This window comes from Porites lutea, chromosome 11 (assembly GCF_958299795.1).
Source record: "Porites lutea chromosome 11, jaPorLute2.1, whole genome shotgun sequence".
In the NCBI taxonomy this organism is placed as follows: Eukaryota; Metazoa; Cnidaria; class Anthozoa; order Scleractinia; family Poritidae; genus Porites; species Porites lutea.
Genome location: NC_133211.1, coordinates 14,375,758 through 14,392,998, shown reverse-complemented (window position 1 = coordinate 14,392,998; position 17,241 = coordinate 14,375,758). Strand labels below are relative to the sequence as shown.

Here is a 17,241-nt window from a genome sequence, read left to right as displayed (position 1 = left end):
ATTCATTAAGAAACTCCGCTGGTGATGAAAAACATGCCAGACACATTTAGCATCTATTTCGCGTGTTTACGAATATCTCCTTTCCAAACGGTGATTTTATAATGTTTCTGGGCTATTCGTCGAAATGAAATCGGCAAACATGCACTAGAAAACATTTTCCCAACCAAAATACCAAAAATCCTTCGTGTGTTTGCGCAAGATGTGCCTTATGGTATGAAAGCGTACGTTTTATGGAAACGTCGACTTGTCAACGACTTGGTCAGTGTCGGCAACTGAAACTAAAGCTGTTGTCAACGCAAATTAACATCTATTGTTTAATGACCAATCAACCGCCTGCGTTGCTGGTACAACGCGCTCCGTGAACGCGAGCTGCAGTGATGTTATTACAGTCCCTCTATTTTTCTCGCTTCCTCCCAAACCGCCCCCGCCCCCTAAGTAGTTTTGACACTCATGCAAGATGGTAGCCCGTAACGCAAAGCGCTCGATCTCGACGATCTTACGGAAAAATAGAGGACTGTGAACAGTCTACGCGTGGTCAGATTACGAGTGTTTAAAGGTCCAAACGTGCGTGATCACATTGCGTTCTGTGCATTCCATTCATTCTTAGAGAAGTCCAAACGAATGCTGGCTACATACGTGCGACGCATGCGTAATAACAACCTGGAGATTAGGGTTGCGGGCTCCTCTTGTCGCCAGGAACCTGCAAAAAAATATTTTTACATGTAATGTACGACAACCCTTTGGTAGCAGCCAATTTACAGGTTACTATTTCTAGAGTCAAGAATACAAATAATTAACATTTAATACAACAAAATAAAACTATTTTCAAAAAGGCTAACTCTGGCCCGAAAAGCTACGAGTCTGTCCGGAACGAAACCGCGAGAACTCTTCATATTCAGATGATAAAGAAACTGCAAACAGACGCATCTCATTCAAGCTATTCTCAGGGTGCGAATTATTGAAAAGAGCCAATATTCAATAGAAAATGTACAAGAACAACAGTTCAGTCAGTTTAATTCTTTCAAGAAAGGCGATTAGTGCGTCTGAACTGTTTCCAAAAACACAACGTTTAAACAAGAACTTGATGGTATTGCAAACGTTTTTTTGCCTAGATTGGTCCGGGAGTGTGACAAAAAGCGTGACCAAGCATAAGAGGCAAATCCTTAAAGTTTGTTTGCCGTACGTCAAATAGACGAAATTCAAGATCTTCACTAGGGCTGCCTCTAGGTGGACCCGTTAACGTTTCGCCAAAAAAAACTCAAGCTGCATTCTTAGGGTGCTTTTCATTTGTCAGAACTGACAGGCCAGACCCTGCCAGTGGCTGGAGCAGTCATTTTAACGATGAAATAGGCTTTTCCAAAGAGTTTTTGCTGAATAACGATCTCCTTTGTGCATAGTATTTAGGATTTGACGGATCTGATTGGATAGTTTTGATTAAAAGTGAAATTCTCCTTACTACGGGAATGGTCTGGCCGGTCAGCTCTGAGAAATGGAAAGCGCCCCAAGATTCCCCGTCCTCTCCCTGCCAGTTGTACGGACAGGTAAAGGCTGACGTCATAACGAAATTTTCTGGCATCAATAGGTTTCCATTTCCTACAGCAATGGAGGGTACGTTAAACTTGTCCGAGGTTTGTTATTAGTGATTATAATGATGATCTTTGACATTCCTGTTCAAAGGAAAACACATACCACTCTTAAAGTACATGATGTAAATTACACTTTTCTCTCAAAAAGTATTCCTTTCGTCTCTGAATACCCGTTACGTGTAAACCTTTTTATCTCGTAAAAACGGCCCGTGCGGAGTCCAAGTTTTAGCTACCCGAAAGTAGCGACCCTTCGAAAGAAGCGATAGGCCGGAAGGCTGCTAAATTCGAAAGTAACGAGGGTCGTTACTTTCGGATATGTCCTTTTGAATTAAATTACAGTTTTTTCTAAAGAAAACACAGAAAGCCGAGATCTTCGCAGAAGATCGGGAAAATAACTACACAGGGAGCAAGAACACACCAAGTAGATATTGAAATTGAATGGAGTATTTCTAACAAATCCTTTATATTTAGCAATTATTGAAAGAGACTGAGATGGATGTGCAGATCGAGGAGGATGTTATCCACTGGCTGAAGGCCTCATCATACGAAAGACCAATTTATCAATTGTTTTATTATTCATTCAAAATTTCAGCAATTTTTTTAAGTTCTTAACCGAGCTTACCTCCTCGAAGACTACAATTGAAGTTCTAAATTTTGGCCTATTTTTGGCACAGTTTTAGATATAAACACAGGTTTTTTCTTGCAGATACTCCTCAAAAAGTAAATAACACCTATCGAGCAATGTTGCTTTCCTCTCAGTTTTAGTCAGAAATTCAGGTACTTCTTGTTCGGATAGCCGCCATTTTATGTTTTGGTCAGCTGGGCCGCCGCGCCTGGCGCGAGGTTAGTCTACTGCCCATGTAACCTCGTTTCCGAATCAATACACCATCGATTAACCTCGTTTCCAAGTCATTATAAAATAACTAAGATAGTACGCAAGTTCTGATTGGTTAAAAACCTATGGTTTATTGTGCCGGTAAACTCACAGAAAACTTAAAGTTATTTTATAAACAGCAACAGACCACACTTTCTATGGGTTTACCGGCGTGAGAACCCACTTGGGATGTTGGGAGAACACTCGAGAAGCTTGTACTGATCACGAGCCGAAACAAGCCGCGTGGGTTATCACGCCGGTAAACCCATATAGAAAGTGTGGTCTATTGCTTAAATATGCCATCGAATAGTTGGTATATTGCTCGCATCTTCCAAATTTGATCAACGCCAGCTGGTTCTGAAGGAATCATTGTTTTAGTAAAATCCAACTAGTTGGTCAAAAATTTCGAGACAAAACAACTTTAGCTAGAAAAACGCGATTCAGCCGCCATTGTTTTTGTTTTCAAAGCCGGCGCTTTTCGCTACTAGTGGGCTACAACATATAGCCTAGTAGAAGCTCAACCAATCAGAACGCAGCATTGATACTTGACCTCTGCTTGGATTTTACTAATGGCTCATATACCATGATGGCTGAGCCAATCAGAGCTCTAGAATTGCATTATCCAATGATTCAGTTTTTAATAATTATCTTTATCGCGATGTTGTTCCTCTTCATCTTTTTTTTCTTATTATAATTATTATTCAGTATTATCATCGTTGCTATTTCACAGTTAGACGCCTTTTGTTTGAACGCGCACGCCCACGGACTAAATCAACAAACAGATGAAATGCATGCACATGACACATCAGTATCCCAGAAAAACCGTTTTCCAGCCAGGGCACATTCGAGGTTTATCATGAAATCTATATGAGCTCTCATTAGGCTTTTTTATTTCCTGGATAGCTTGCATGACATCCTCGCAACTTTCGAAGCTCGTCGCTATTGTTTTTGCTCGTTAAAACATATGTACGGATATGCCAAAAATAAACTTTACTTTCATTGGACACAGAATTCAAAGCTTTAGGTAGTTTCGGCCAGTCGCCTTAGCTGCATAACAAAAGAAAACAAATGCCTCACCTAATTGCAATTCATACCGCGAACACAGCGCCGACAAGTGCCGATTAGAGCTTGGCAAAAAAAAACTGTTCTTCTCGATTAAACTCTGGTCTGACAGTCTTATTTTAAAGCGTAATGACGGATCTAGTAGAAGACGGGAAAGCCAAGGCAGCTGGAGTGATCTCCGTTTTGATCAGTGTATGCGCGTTTATCGAATTGGTATGTGGATTTATCTACCTCAGCAAAGGAGGCCCTGAAGGTTCTGGCTTATGGTCCGGATTTGGGGTAAATATCTTAAATATTGTCTGTACTTCTTGTAATTTCTGACTTTATATGGCGGCATTAGTTAGAGATATAATATTCATTAAATAAAAGTTTTAACGGAAATCGTTCAGAGTTGGTGTGAAAAGCTTCTGTTGTCGTCAGTATCTGTGTTCCACTAAGTTTCGAGCCAGGCAATCATTTTCGCATACGTCTTGAACAAGTGTTTTTTCTCGACGTCCTGTGTTCTTATTATTTCATTTTATTCTATATTTGTATTAATTTTCCCTGACGAAAGATTTTAAACTACTGGTGAATAGTGGCAAATCCATAAAAAGAACGTTATCGTTTTGCCAGAGTACAACATCGTCATTAGTAATTTAGATTATATCACTAGGAATAAATTTTAGAAAGCAGTACAACTGAGAAACTTGCAACGTTGTTTTAATGTTTATTACCTTTTATGCATTGTAATCGACTCGCGAAAAATCAAATCCAAAGTCAATAAAACTAGAACAAATGCAAAATCGCTCATCTTTACACCAACTTTATCAGTTTCCGTAGAAAATTTATGTCAGTGATGCCCATTCTTTTTTAACACTTTCTCTCACTGGTAACCCTGCATGTAATAGAGGCGAACTTGACACGAATTCATTATATCCACTGAAACAGCTGCCACTCGCATCTATTCTCAAGACACATTAAATTTCTGGTAGCATTGAGTAAATGACTGTTAGTGAAGCATTGAACAGCATTCGATTTGGTTTGTGACGCAGGTACCAATTTTTCAAAATGGCGTGCACTTTTTTATTCGAAGACGTTCGTGGTTAGAGACAAAATTCAAGAAAAAAACTTTTCTTTCAACTGAAAAACAAATGACACCACGGCCAAGCCCACAGACTGAGTTTAAGTTTAAAGGTAGATGAATATACTGGTATAGCATCTTGGTTCCGAAAACGAATTAAAGCACATGTACAGTGTGTTAAATTAATTCTAGGCGAAAAGATAACTTTTAAAAAATAAAACAAAATACAGTATTCATTTTATTGGTAGTTCAGCCGTCTCAAAATTTTGAACTTTAAAAGGATAAGCGATGTTTCACGCATAACGTAGATCGTTTAGATTTATTCACTTGGTTCAGAGTCTGAATTTCATTCTCTCTGGTTTGCAAAATATTGAAACATGACTGTTTTGAATGTCTCGCAAAGCGCTTTAAGTCATAGTCACTGCTTCACTGATCAGTATACCGCTGCATAAATTCTCACGAGCGAAATGGAAGTCTGACAATCAGACTCCATAAGGCTCTGTTATAGTTTTTCGCTCTTGATCAAAAAAAAAAAATTTGTTGCGTCGCGGACATCATTATATAAAATTCTTGACTTTAAACAGAGTGGAAAAGTGATGTTATTCTAGAGCAATTATTGTTCCTTGATTCCTTGCTGTTTCTATTAGAGCAGGTTGGTTGCTTTCTCTAAACAGTGTAAAAGGCCGTTTGTGGGATTAAAAGACCGGATAACTGAGTCGGTCAATACAGTGTACGATTTTTCCCCGGGTTATTTTGCCTTCCTCTGACTTCAGACTCTAATCGAGTCCATTCAGTTTTATACCCTTTTGTGTAAAGGCATAATTTGTTTTTCCGAATACGAAAAAATTTGCATGTCAATACCTTAAATACTGAAAAGCGGTGACCTGTGTGGTCTTCTTGAAAATGAAAGTGTTCAAGGCACGGTAACTTTCAAAAAAGGAATATAGTGTTGATGTTTTTTAACTTGACTGGTTTGTTCAAACAACATCTGGGAAATTTTCGGCATTTACTGAGGAAAAGTTGTATTTTGGCAAAATGAGTTAACGTTGCCATGGCAAACCCGCAGTAGTAAAAGATAGTAAAAAAGCGCTGCCATTTATTTTTCCTCCCGTGTGGTGATTATATTCAGTTTACATTTCAAGAACACTGTAGGGTGGGCAGAAAGAAATTATGACGAGGAAATAAGTCAAATATAAGTACTTGAAAATGCGCGCTCCTTCGAAATCCAAGTGTTGAATTACTCCATAAGAAAAACGTTTTAATTGAGATATGATAGAATACAATTTAATTTCCCTGAAGCTCTTATCGATTTTCAGAACTTGAAAATCGACGAATAGTTCATGTGGGAATACAGTTCGATTTAGCCGTTCTATTAATACATTAAACCAGACAAAGAAAAAAAGATTAAAGAAACCGGAAAATCAGAATAGGTAATAGCACGATTTGTAGTGATAATTGGCATAAATACCATTAGTGATATTTCAAAATTGTTATAAACAATTTTGAATAACAATTTTGAAATATCACGAGTGGTATTTATGCCAAATATCACGTAAAAATCATGCTATTATTTGTTTATACTAGTACCAGCAAAAGGTTTGTAATTTTCACATGTAGGTATTTCAAATTAAGCTGAAATAACACTGCCCGAAGCCAATCAAATTGCAGAAATTTCTCATGTAGTAGTATAAACAGCTTAATCATGATGCTCACAATATACAAAACCAGCCTTGGGAAGGACAAGTAGAACGTAACAAATTTAACCAAAAAACTTCATTCTAGTAAAATCTTTTCGAATTATGCATGCAGAACGTAAGCCCGGGAAAAAACAGCCAACATTTCGCGACGCCACCACTCCCGCGCAGACATTCTTAGGCGTGTTAACGCACGCCTAAGAATAATGGTCTGCAGGGGAGGCTACGCCACCACTGGTTTCCGTGCGAATTGGTGGCCGCGCGAAATGTGGGCTGTTTTCTCCCAGGCTGGCGGAAGAGGAATATTAAAATATTTTGCTTTCATAAACTTGTATACTCTACAATCAGGTTTCTACATCTGTCATTGTAAAATGTACTGTATCCAATCGGTGGAAAGTCATTGCACATTCGTCACCTCATGCGCGGGGGCACTTCATTCACTTGTTTGGGCTTCGCGGCGTGCGCGCAAAAGGACTTAATTATCAGGAAGTCGTTATCGGTTTTATGCTTCACGGCTTCCGCTTAGTTGAAGAGAAAGACCATGTAATATGAAGCCGACACGTTTATTTACGGAAAACGTCAAGGCAATTTGTACCAAGTGACCAAGTTTTCCCTGTTACTTGTCTTACTTATCATTATATCATCACGACTAGTACCAACTATTTGTAGTTTATTTTGGAGAGTTTTATCTGTTGATTTTCTAATTTGAGTTAATGCAAACGAACTTCAATATGACGTGCAAACATTAGCCACAAAGGACTGCAAACGAATATGCCGAAGAACGTAGGATCTATAAAGACCTGATCAGCAAAAATGAAAAGTAGACATATCAAATTCTGCAAGCAGAATACTGCAATGCTGATGTACTACGTGAAAATTAACTCTGCAAGACATCAACACGACACCGAAAGAACTCAAAACAGAGCGGGATTGTAGCCATCAGTATTGCAGTATTCTGCTTGCAGAATTTAATATGTCTACTTTTCGTCAACCCTTTACATCAACTTGACACTTGGACTCTTTCCCCCCAGAAGACACGTGGCATGGCGTGATTCTGTGGGTGTTGAGAGTTCTAGGTTAGGGCTTAAATCAGAGTGCGCAGATATTTTTCATCAGAGCTTTCTCTGGTTGTTACACCAGCCTTCTATGGCTACAATCCCGCTCTGTTTTGAGTTCTTTCGGTGTCGTGATGATGTCTTGCAGAGTTAATTTTCACGTAGAACGATCAGCATTGCAGTATTCTGCTTGCAGAATTTAAAATGTCTACTACTCACAGCTGTACTCAATATGACGTTTAGTGTTTGCCGTAAAAATGACTCTACATCTCGCTAATATTTTCGTAAAACACGTTTTACAAGTTATTGCATATTGCAAGTCGGCTAGGTTCCATTTTATGCCACAGAAAGAGGAAACTACTTCTAATATGATCCAAGTTTTTTCGTAGTCCATGACTGTTTTTCCCATTAAAACAAGACTTGTCCTTGTCATACTGAATCCACTTTCATGGACGGATTCCTTGCAGGAATTTTTTGTATGGGTTTAAGCTTTTGCACACCCTTAAACCTTTTTTACAGCCTGTTTACTACTTAGAGCGGTTTTCACTCGACTGTCGTAAAACCAAAACCAAAGTAAATACACTAGCCAACCAAAGGGCGTAGTAAAACCAAAACCAAAACCAAAACCAATCCCAATTCGACAGTCAAGTGAAAACCGCTCTATCGCCCCAAGCAAGGTTATCCTGATTCCGGAATCCGGGAAATGTTTGCTTATGGGATTCGCAATCTGGGAAATTTTTTCTTGTGAAATCCGGGCATTGGGCTTTGGAATCCGTTGCTCAGCTTAAGGAATCTGGAATCCATTACCCGGAAACCTGAATCCAACGCTGTCTTGGATTCCCTGGGGTGAAGCTTCTAATTTCCATCAGTTACAAGCCATTTTCTAGCTAGCAAACGTGCAACCCTCAATTTCAGTGCTAGAGTGTTTTCACATGACGTCACGGCGGCCATATTGGTGTCTCAAAACAATGAAACGGCGGCCATGTTGGTGTCCCAAACCAGTCCTGTGGGAGTAGACTCCTATGTTATGCAAACGCTTTCTTTTGTTCCAATAAATTTGCATAGATGCTGGCCACGTGAGTGAAAACACTCTATTAAGGCTCCGTTAACGTTTCAGTCTGATCGTCATACTTAGGGGGTCCGAAGGCCCCGGACCCTCCCAGGGCCCCCATCCCGGATTCGCCAATGACTTTCCAGTTGTTTATTACCATGCCTTTGCCGTATTGTCCATTTAGCATCGTTATTAGTATATAAAAACATCACTGACTTTTTAAAAATAAACAGACATTTATCAATTTATTGATAAAGACCATATTGACCTCAAGCCCTTATACAATATTCGTTTGAGCATATTTCTACCATAACTCTGCCCTAAGGCTGAAACTTATGACCATATTCACTAATTCCGCATCCCCACGCCCTCTAAACTTTGGAACTACAAAAACGACGCGTGTTAACAATGAAATAATGTTATTTTTGTCAATTTTCTGAGTAACATCTTAGTCAGTGTGTACTTCTTTCTCTGTCAGCTGGCCGTGATAGGTGTCCTGGGAATCATGGTCTGGTTGAAGAAAAACAAAACTGTGGTAAGTTGTAGACGGAAAACTTTATGTTGCCCATTAAGAACTATAATTGATCCTTTAAGTCCGGGGGTACTCCTGGGAATTCTTGGTGAGGGTGTACCGCCGGTTTCTCTAAATACTGACCCTGTTTCAGGCCAAAAATGTAATTTTCCGCACCCGTTTTCAGACCTGAAGGAACTCACAAAAAGCAACATATACCAATGAATGCTGAGACTGGAACACCAACAAAAAATTTCTTAAACCCTATTTCGAATTCGCACATTCCCCTTTCTTTCTTATTCATTTGGAATACATTCAGACACTACCGTAGTTCCCTCGAAAACCATACCCGATTCCAGACCGAAATGACCAAAATCTATACCCGTTTTCAGACCAAAACGGCGGAAAACCTACCCTTTAGGACGGCACATACCCTATATGGCTTATATGAGGGAGTACCCCCTGGGCCTTTCAGTTCCAAGAGTGACCAACGTCAATGTTCTCCTAAAAATACCAAATCAAATGAAGAGAATAGGTTATTAGAGCCAATGCTTTGATCTTTTTGTAAATTCCCTCAACAAACTGTTCCAGGAATTTATGAAGACCAGTCAGGAGATTAATTTTGCGTATGTAAATATTGGGGTTTAAAGGGTTAATGCTCGGGGGGGGGGACTCCCATATAAAAGTGACGGGGGTGCTCTTCGGAAGATTCAAATTAAACCCCCAAGGGAGACCAATGTGGGTGTGACTCAAGCTTAATTTGACCCCTAAGGGAGATTTCTGTGTGGTCAGTGTCAGGGCTTTTTTTGTAAATTTCTTTATGCACAGTACTAAGCGATACCTGAATGGGCAAACATAGTGACTTTCCATCCCAAACACCAGACCAAAATCTGCAATTTACAGCCCAAAGCAAGACGACGAGCCATCCCCGTCACTTTTATATTGGAGTTTCTGCGGGGTTAAACGACTCGAACTGTGGTTTACAGTGGCGTAGACAGTTGCCTGCGGTGTGTTTTTTCGCCCCCAGTTTTCAAATTAAACGGATTGGAGACAGGGTCGTTGCCGAATTATCATCATGCTGAACAAAAAAGAGTGATGAGTGATGACGATCGTTTGATAGATTGAGCTGTGAAAATGTGTCTAAGTAAGAAATCCGGTTTCCTGCATAGCGATACACAGCTTTTCCTTTAAGTTGGCTAAGATGGTTCAGGGAAGTAGCTAGGATTTTTCCAGGGGTACGCCCAACTTTTTCTACATCGTCTCTTCCCCCTTCCCCCCCCCCCCCCCCCCCCGCCCCCAACCCAAATCTCTATCTTTTTAAGGTGCCTTTAGAGTAGGGTTAACGGTTGTAAGCCTAAGCATTTTTGCTGTTTATGAAATGACGCAACCTCTAAAATTCCTTAATTCTGTCGGTTTATTCGTTTGATGGATGTCAGCCTTTAATCATTAATTCAGCTATTAAAAATCAGGCTCGTAGTACCTCCGACTTAAGTTTACAAATGACTGTTTTTTACTGCTTTTTGACCGACAAAAGCACCACACTTCTACTGCGAAGACAGGTCAAGGAGAAAACAACGCGTTCACGCTTTACCTCATAGGCGTGAGCTTGCTATATAGATATATATATATCATCCATGATTCGGTTCACCAATTAATGTCGTCGCTTCTCTAAAAACCGACGTTTTAAATTATATTTATTTCATTTTATTTTTTCTCCTCAACTTTTTCGGGTACGCACGTGCGTAGCGTGTGTACAGGTAGCTACGCCCCCGTGGTTAGAGAAATGTTCAAATTGGGAAGAAAATGTTTATGGTTTATTTGCCACTTGCCAAAACTTAATGTTTGATTCATAAGGAGGGGGTGTAAGTGGCAAATTTAGCCTGACAAGTTCCTAAAAACAAGATTGTTACTGGCGAGTTTTTACTGTATAGTAAATTATCTTATGCAGAAGATTAATCGCTTGCACGCATAATTTAGATGGTCTTTTACCTGGTGATGTGCATCCTCTGGTTCATTATAATGATTGTTCAAGTCATCATTGCCCTTATCGCATGGCTCATCTGGACAATTATCCGAAGGGTGGTGGATACATGTCATGAAGTTGGAGACACTTGCGTTTGTGATGGCACAGATGAGAGGGCTCCAGTAACAGGTGAGATAAGAGCAACGCATGTTGTGCTACCAGGAAAACCTTAATAAGGGACCTCGTGGATCCTACAGGATCCTACGTGCACCATTTGGACTCTTCAAAAATGGTTCCAAAGGGTGCTAAGCTACCAGATGAATCTTGGTTAGAGACCTCCAGGATCCGACAGGATCCTAAACGCACCATAAAGGGTGCAGTGTGCTAACAGGTACACCCCGTTAGAACTGCTGAGTAGGAACCATCGGGGATCCAGTATACATGCACTACTTTGATTCTTCAAAATCGTAGTTCCTATACTGGAATTTTTAAACACATCTGATTTAAATTCATTAATCAAAATAACCACTTCTTAAACTAATCTTTGTTGTAAACGCGGGAAAAAGGAAGTGTTCATTGTGAGTAAGTGACGGGTTTGCGCTTGGAAAAATTCAGATCTAGTAGACTTATTTATCGATAGTCAAGACTTCTTGGTTCTAAAAGTATTCAAACTGACTTTTATAACATAACTCTCGTATTGTTCTTTCGAGCCCTAATCCTATAAAATCCGCGTATTTCAGGTGACTATTGCCACTGTTTTACTAAGGGTTATGATCACTCGAGTGACACAAACACAACCCCAAAAGAAATTTTTTACACGTCGTACGCAAGCGCCAGCACAGTAAGATACGTATGCGTAATGAACATCCTGCATACATCCCATCAGGGTGCAATCTCGACCCCAGAGCTCTTATGCGCATAACGGCCAGGGAGTCAGAAGCGTAAGCACTGGGGTCGAGATTGATTGGGGTAGACATACTGTACTTGCTATCGCGGTTCCGTTTGCGTAGTCCCGCTTCATTCGTGTAAAATGCAAATGAAAGCGCAAGCACCGTACAAAAGCACTCTGCACATCAACAGCAATTATAGACTATTTATCAACGCGGCTACAATTTTCCATTGTCTGCTCTCTTAGGTCTAGAAATACGTGTATTTCCTCGCAAAGAAAAATCAAAATCATGTGTTCTTTAAGATCAGACAACGAGAGGTTTGGATATCAAGTTTATTGCGTCAGATTTGATAACAAGTACACAAAGTAGCGAATGACGTCATAACTAAGTCAATAGCCTCACGCGGGACGGTGGCTGGGTAACGTGCTTGCCTTTCCAATTGAGCTTATCACTGACACGTTCATGCTGCGGACGATCAGATAAGCTTTGACGTCAAATGTGATCGACGTGTGATTAAAATTGTTGCACAATGAATTTGGATTTTGATATAGCCTGTGAACAGGCCCTCTCTTTGGGGTTTTGATACTGACGGTTGGAATGATTATAGGACATTTTCAATCTCAAAATATGTTTTCACCTCTTAGTGCACAACTGTGATGACATCAGGGTGATTGAATCCTGCTTTTTGGCCATTCTAATCGTGTCAGGTTTTGCTGCCATTTTCACACTGGCCGGTTCCATCATTGGCTGCATGGGAACATGCTGCGCAAGAACTCAGGTAATCATGCCCGGGGAGGTACTTCCTAGTGATAGGCTAATGGGAATGTACCTCTGGATGGGGTCGTATTTACTCGAATGGATTGACTATAATGAGGCTGCATTTTAAACGGAAGTCACTAGAATGGGGTCGCACATTTTCGGGATTTAGTTAGGGGTAAGAAAATTCTGGTTAGTTAAACGCACTCCTTTTTTAGGTGGGGATGATGAGTGGCCAACTTCTTGAAGCTCTTACCCTATCTCAGACCAAAATACGTGATTTTCCCTACCCTATGTCAGGGCTAATATCGCTCTGAAGAGAAGAATGATTCAAAAAGTACCCAATTCTTTACCTTGGCTCCAGAGAACACAAACATTACCCTATCTCTCACCCAAACGGTAACATCAGTACCCAATACTGGAACAAAAGAGCTCATGAAACTATATCCTTTGACGCTTGTATGTTGATACAGCTTATATCATAAGGAAGGTATATAGGGCATTTTAAGTATATTAAGGAGCCTCGAAAAAGTCAGTTTCAAACCAGAGATATCTTAGCCTAGATTTAATCGTAATTGCCGTTTATTGTATAATATAAGCTGTTTTGGTCGTATTTTATTCTTGTTTTGCATTTTATTTCTCGTTGATTTTGAGTATGATTATGCGACGTGATAATGAGTTTAGAAACAAAGGAAATATGCTCTCTGCGCTTCCTCTGCAAGCCGTTTCTTCACTGAGAACTTTCTAAGAATTTGATAAGGATTTCAAAAGAGGGAGATAAACTGGCTGATAATGCAGCTTGGCTTTAATAAAACGAAACTGGAGATATTTTATGGAGAAAGAGTGATTTTCACTCAAGTTACCATCAATTAAACATTTTACCAACATGCGCGTTGATCATGTGCGTTTTTTTTTCATCCTCTCAGCCAGCCAACGTTGTTGTGGTACATCAGCCCACGGGATACCCGATGACAATGCAACAGACTATAATGACTACGCAGCAGGGCTATCCACCTCAACAGGGCTATCCATCCCAGCAGCCATACCCGGGTCCACAGGCCGTGGGAGCTTATCCTATGCAGCATCAGCAACCTGCAGATGGCCCCCCTCCAGAATACGGGCTTCCAGAAAAGCCGCAGTAGCAAATATGTAGTGTTTCAGCTCACCTTGATCTAATATGAAATCTGATTATTTTAGTTTAAAAAGCTTTCTCGTCTCGTCTCTCTTGGTAGTGTGCGTGCAGATCTGTCCACGCGCGATTGGTGCACACTGGTTCCCGGCACAAAATGGTGGTGCGTTCACACCTTTAGTACCCGACTTCTGTGCATAAATACTCCATTTCGCCCTGTCAGACGCCATTTGAAACATGAGCATAGCAGCGACTGCCCTGAAGGGCCAAAAACGGTGTGCACACATCGACCTGGTGCCCACTTTAAAAGAATTTTTCAGCGCCTTAATCAGCTTCAAAGTCAATCTCATTTTAATTTAAGCACGTAGAAACCTAGCAAAAGCGAAGACGCAAAGCGCCTGGGAACGAGTTTGTACCATGCGCTGGCAAGCCGCTACCTTTCGTCAAACTTTTTGGTTTCTTTTTCTTTTATATGTGTGTTTGTTTGGGAGACTAGTGTTTCGTTATGAGAGCAGATTTTTTTGCAAATTTCTACCTGAAAAGCTATTTCCAAAATTTGAACTGAGCTGGCACTCAACTAAAGCGGGACATAGAAAAATCAATGTTAACTTCAAGAGGCCTCCGTGTTCAGCTAGGTCTATATGGAATAGTTCTCTGTTGGTCTCACCAACAAGAACAGCCTGAACAAAATTAATCATGTTTAAATCTGTTTGTTATTGGCTTAAAGCAGATCTCCGTTGGTCACTGTAGCTTAGAAATAGGTTCAAGGTAAGCTTAAGACTTTTTCAAACTTTCATTTTAAAAGAATGCTTCAAATTTGCTTTGGAATAATTGGGTATAACGTAATACATTTCGGCCGTTTATATTTTGGCCGTAAAGGAAACCGTACCCATTATTAAGCTTGATCAATCGATCAGGATGTTGTGTGGACAGATTGGTCTTCCTTTTTAAATCTTGCAACCGGTATATTTAGATAAATAACTCAGTACGAATCGAACTCTTGAGACACCTTCAAGCCAAATAAAGCCACTTATCATACTGAGGAAAATGTTTGGACGAGTTAATGTGTCATTATATATGTTAAGAAGTTTCGATAAAGGCCAGGCGATAGTATCTGCAAGAAATTGGTGAAGACATTTCTTCATACAAGAGAGTCCCCACTCCAAAAAGGAATGGGTACAAGCTTTCGGCGCAACGATTTGTAGGATCATTTGGGCGGACAAGCGTAACTTCTGATTGGTTAATGGTTGCCTTGGATACCATTGACCAATCACTGAACAAATGCTTGACCATCCAAACGTGGTTGGAAATCACACAGGGTCCAGAGGAGTTTCGTGTGAATAAATGAATTACTTACCTTGAAAAATGTCTGTACCTGTCGCTTAGCACGATTAATTAGCCCAATGGGATCTTTATAAATCTACTGTAAACGATTTCTTCGCTTCTTATCTGACCTAGATTGACTTTTGAAAATCATTAACCGCAAGCCATATCCTCGCTGGCGCACGGTACGTCGCCCGATCTTGCGAGCCTTCAGTCTCTTGGTTTGCGGTCTATAGAATGTGTAACGAAACCTTAACGCGATCAAAATAACCCATTTTTTCAGAGGTTTTCGACGGGTTTTGATGTTCTAACGACAAACACATCTCCTCTGGACCCTGTGGAAATCACGGACGCTTTCCATTCAACAAGAATTCCGGTTTGAAATTTCGGAAATTCCACGTGCCCAGTGGAACGTTACATTCCCGTTGTACAGACCCGACCAAAGCCACCGCGTGTTTGGTTATTGTTCTTGTAAGCAGGATACAAAAGAGCGGTACCGGGAACAACAATTTTGTCAAATGGAAAGGGACATTTCGGTCCGACCGACCTAAATTACCAGACCGGTCATGTTATACAGCTTCATTGTACATAGATTGGTCTTATAACCCCAAAGGCAACAGAGCATTGGTTGGGCGAACACGGTCCCCAGTTTTCAATATGGTTTTTTCGGGCTGACGCGTCCGGCTGTGGCTGTTCAGGGATAAACTGTTGCAAAAAGAAAAAAAACGTCAGGTTAGCTAACTCTTTCTTGAGTACCCGAGACAACACCGACCCACTGTTAGTTATAGCTCCAAGACATCATGAACCGACCCTTTGAGGGCGCGGTTTCTTGCAAAGATCCGACTCGCAGATGATAAATATTCGCCGCAAAAGCTCGCTTCATCAAAATAATAGCCTGTTCCAGGCTCTGAGATGGTGGTGGAAAGTGGAAAGTCGTTCAGTAATAAGAAATGCGAAAAACGCGAGGGGGCTGGGGAGAGACGTCGTGCCCGTCTTATTTTCGCTTTGCACGTTTTAATACGTTCCCACTATACTATCTGAGAGCCTGGCACAGGCTATCAAAATAAAGGCCAACGGATTAATGACCATGCGGCGAGCCGGTTCGCCGCCTCCCGCCGCCTCCAGCGAGGCTTAAATGGCCTCTTGCGGCGCAATGGTCTTTTTAAAAAGCCGAAAACAAAGCAGATTTAGAAAAAATTTATAAAAATATAATGCACCAAATCAAAATTCTTTTACAAGATTTTGAAGTCAGTGACACTCGCTGTTTGTGGGGTACACTTCCTCCTAATGAGAAGGCCCTTGGAAAGTATTTGTTCACTCGCGCTGGAAAACGTGCATCATCTTCGAAAAACTAAAGAATGCGCCAGGTTCATAACCTGTCTTGTTCTTTTTGGTTTTTTGTTTTGTTCTGTTTTTTTCTTATTTCCTTTTCTTTTCTTTTCCCTGGAGTACGAACTTGAAGCAAGTGATAGCCTGATACAGCGCAAATGTGACGCATGTTGCACAATGTCTTGCAAATTGTTATTTATTTTCTTTAAATAGCTTTGCTTCTTACTTTAAGATTAAACTGAATAAACAGGTATTTAATCAGTAAAATTGATTATGAGTTGTCGCAGGTGGGCAGAGAAAATGAGAATTTTTTTTTGTCTTTTCAAGCTGTTTTCCAGTTTTATGTTTCGTTTTTCATGCATTCTGCGTTATTTAATTCATTCGCGCAGTGAGTGATCTCGGCTTGCGGCTCTGTGACTGTCTGCTGGATATTGTTCGCGACATTTTTGCTGACTAGTTCATTGGCTGAATCATTGTTTTATAAGGACTATAATCAGCAATCAGGCGGTTTTTTTCGGGGAAGGCGCGAAAGTCGGTGGAGGGGGAAAGGGAAGAAGGACCGCCTGATCACAAGTTGGCAATGACTAAAGCAAATGATAGTCTAACCGAAAGTATGAAGCAGTTTTCCCGGTCTCCAAAAACGCTTTATTTATCTGCAATGCAGCCTGTACAACTGACGATATTTTTCGCCTTTTAAACTGCAAAAGAGAGAAAGCAAGCGCGTCCGTCGCGCGTATCTCGTGCTCCACTCCCTCCTCAAGCTTGGCTTTGCTTAGCCTCCCACGCAGGCGTTTTTAGGGGAGCTTGTTTTTCATCCCTGCACAGAAAAACGAGCTCCCCTAAAAACGCCAGCGTGGGAGGCTAGGCTTTGCTCACCTCCTGCCGCTGAAAAACGCAAAAAGAACAGCGCTCTGTTCAGCCGCGGGGCTAGTAACATTTACTTTTCCTCGCTATTCCC

The 17,241-nt window shown here is 40.7% G+C and overlaps 1 protein-coding gene across 1 annotated transcript; it reads left to right on the top strand.

The window, feature by feature from the left end:
* The first annotated feature begins 3,526 nt into the window (after window positions 1-3,526).
* On the top strand, window positions 3,527-14,679 carry LOC140951790 (uncharacterized). Its single transcript, XM_073401139.1, has 5 exons — window positions 3,527-3,801; window positions 8,861-8,917; window positions 10,871-11,045; window positions 12,391-12,524; window positions 13,429-14,679. Exons 1-5 carry the CDS (start codon window positions 3,652-3,654, stop codon window positions 13,642-13,644), a joined length of 732 nt encoding a protein of 243 aa, XP_073257240.1. The 5' UTR covers window positions 3,527-3,651; the 3' UTR covers window positions 13,645-14,679.
* The last annotated feature ends 2,562 nt before the right edge of the window (window positions 14,680-17,241 follow it).

Coding starts and splice junctions, on each gene's coding strand:
- LOC140951790 (XM_073401139.1), top strand. CDS start 3,652: ATGACGGATCTAGTAGAAGACGGGAAAGCCAAGGCAGCTGGAGTGATC. Junction 8,918..10,870: donor TGAAGAAAAACAAAACTGTG/GTAAGTTGTAGA, acceptor CGCATAATTTAG/ATGGTCTTTTACCTGGTGAT. Junction 12,525..13,428: donor CATGCTGCGCAAGAACTCAG/GTAATCATGCCC, acceptor TCATCCTCTCAG/CCAGCCAACGTTGTTGTGGT.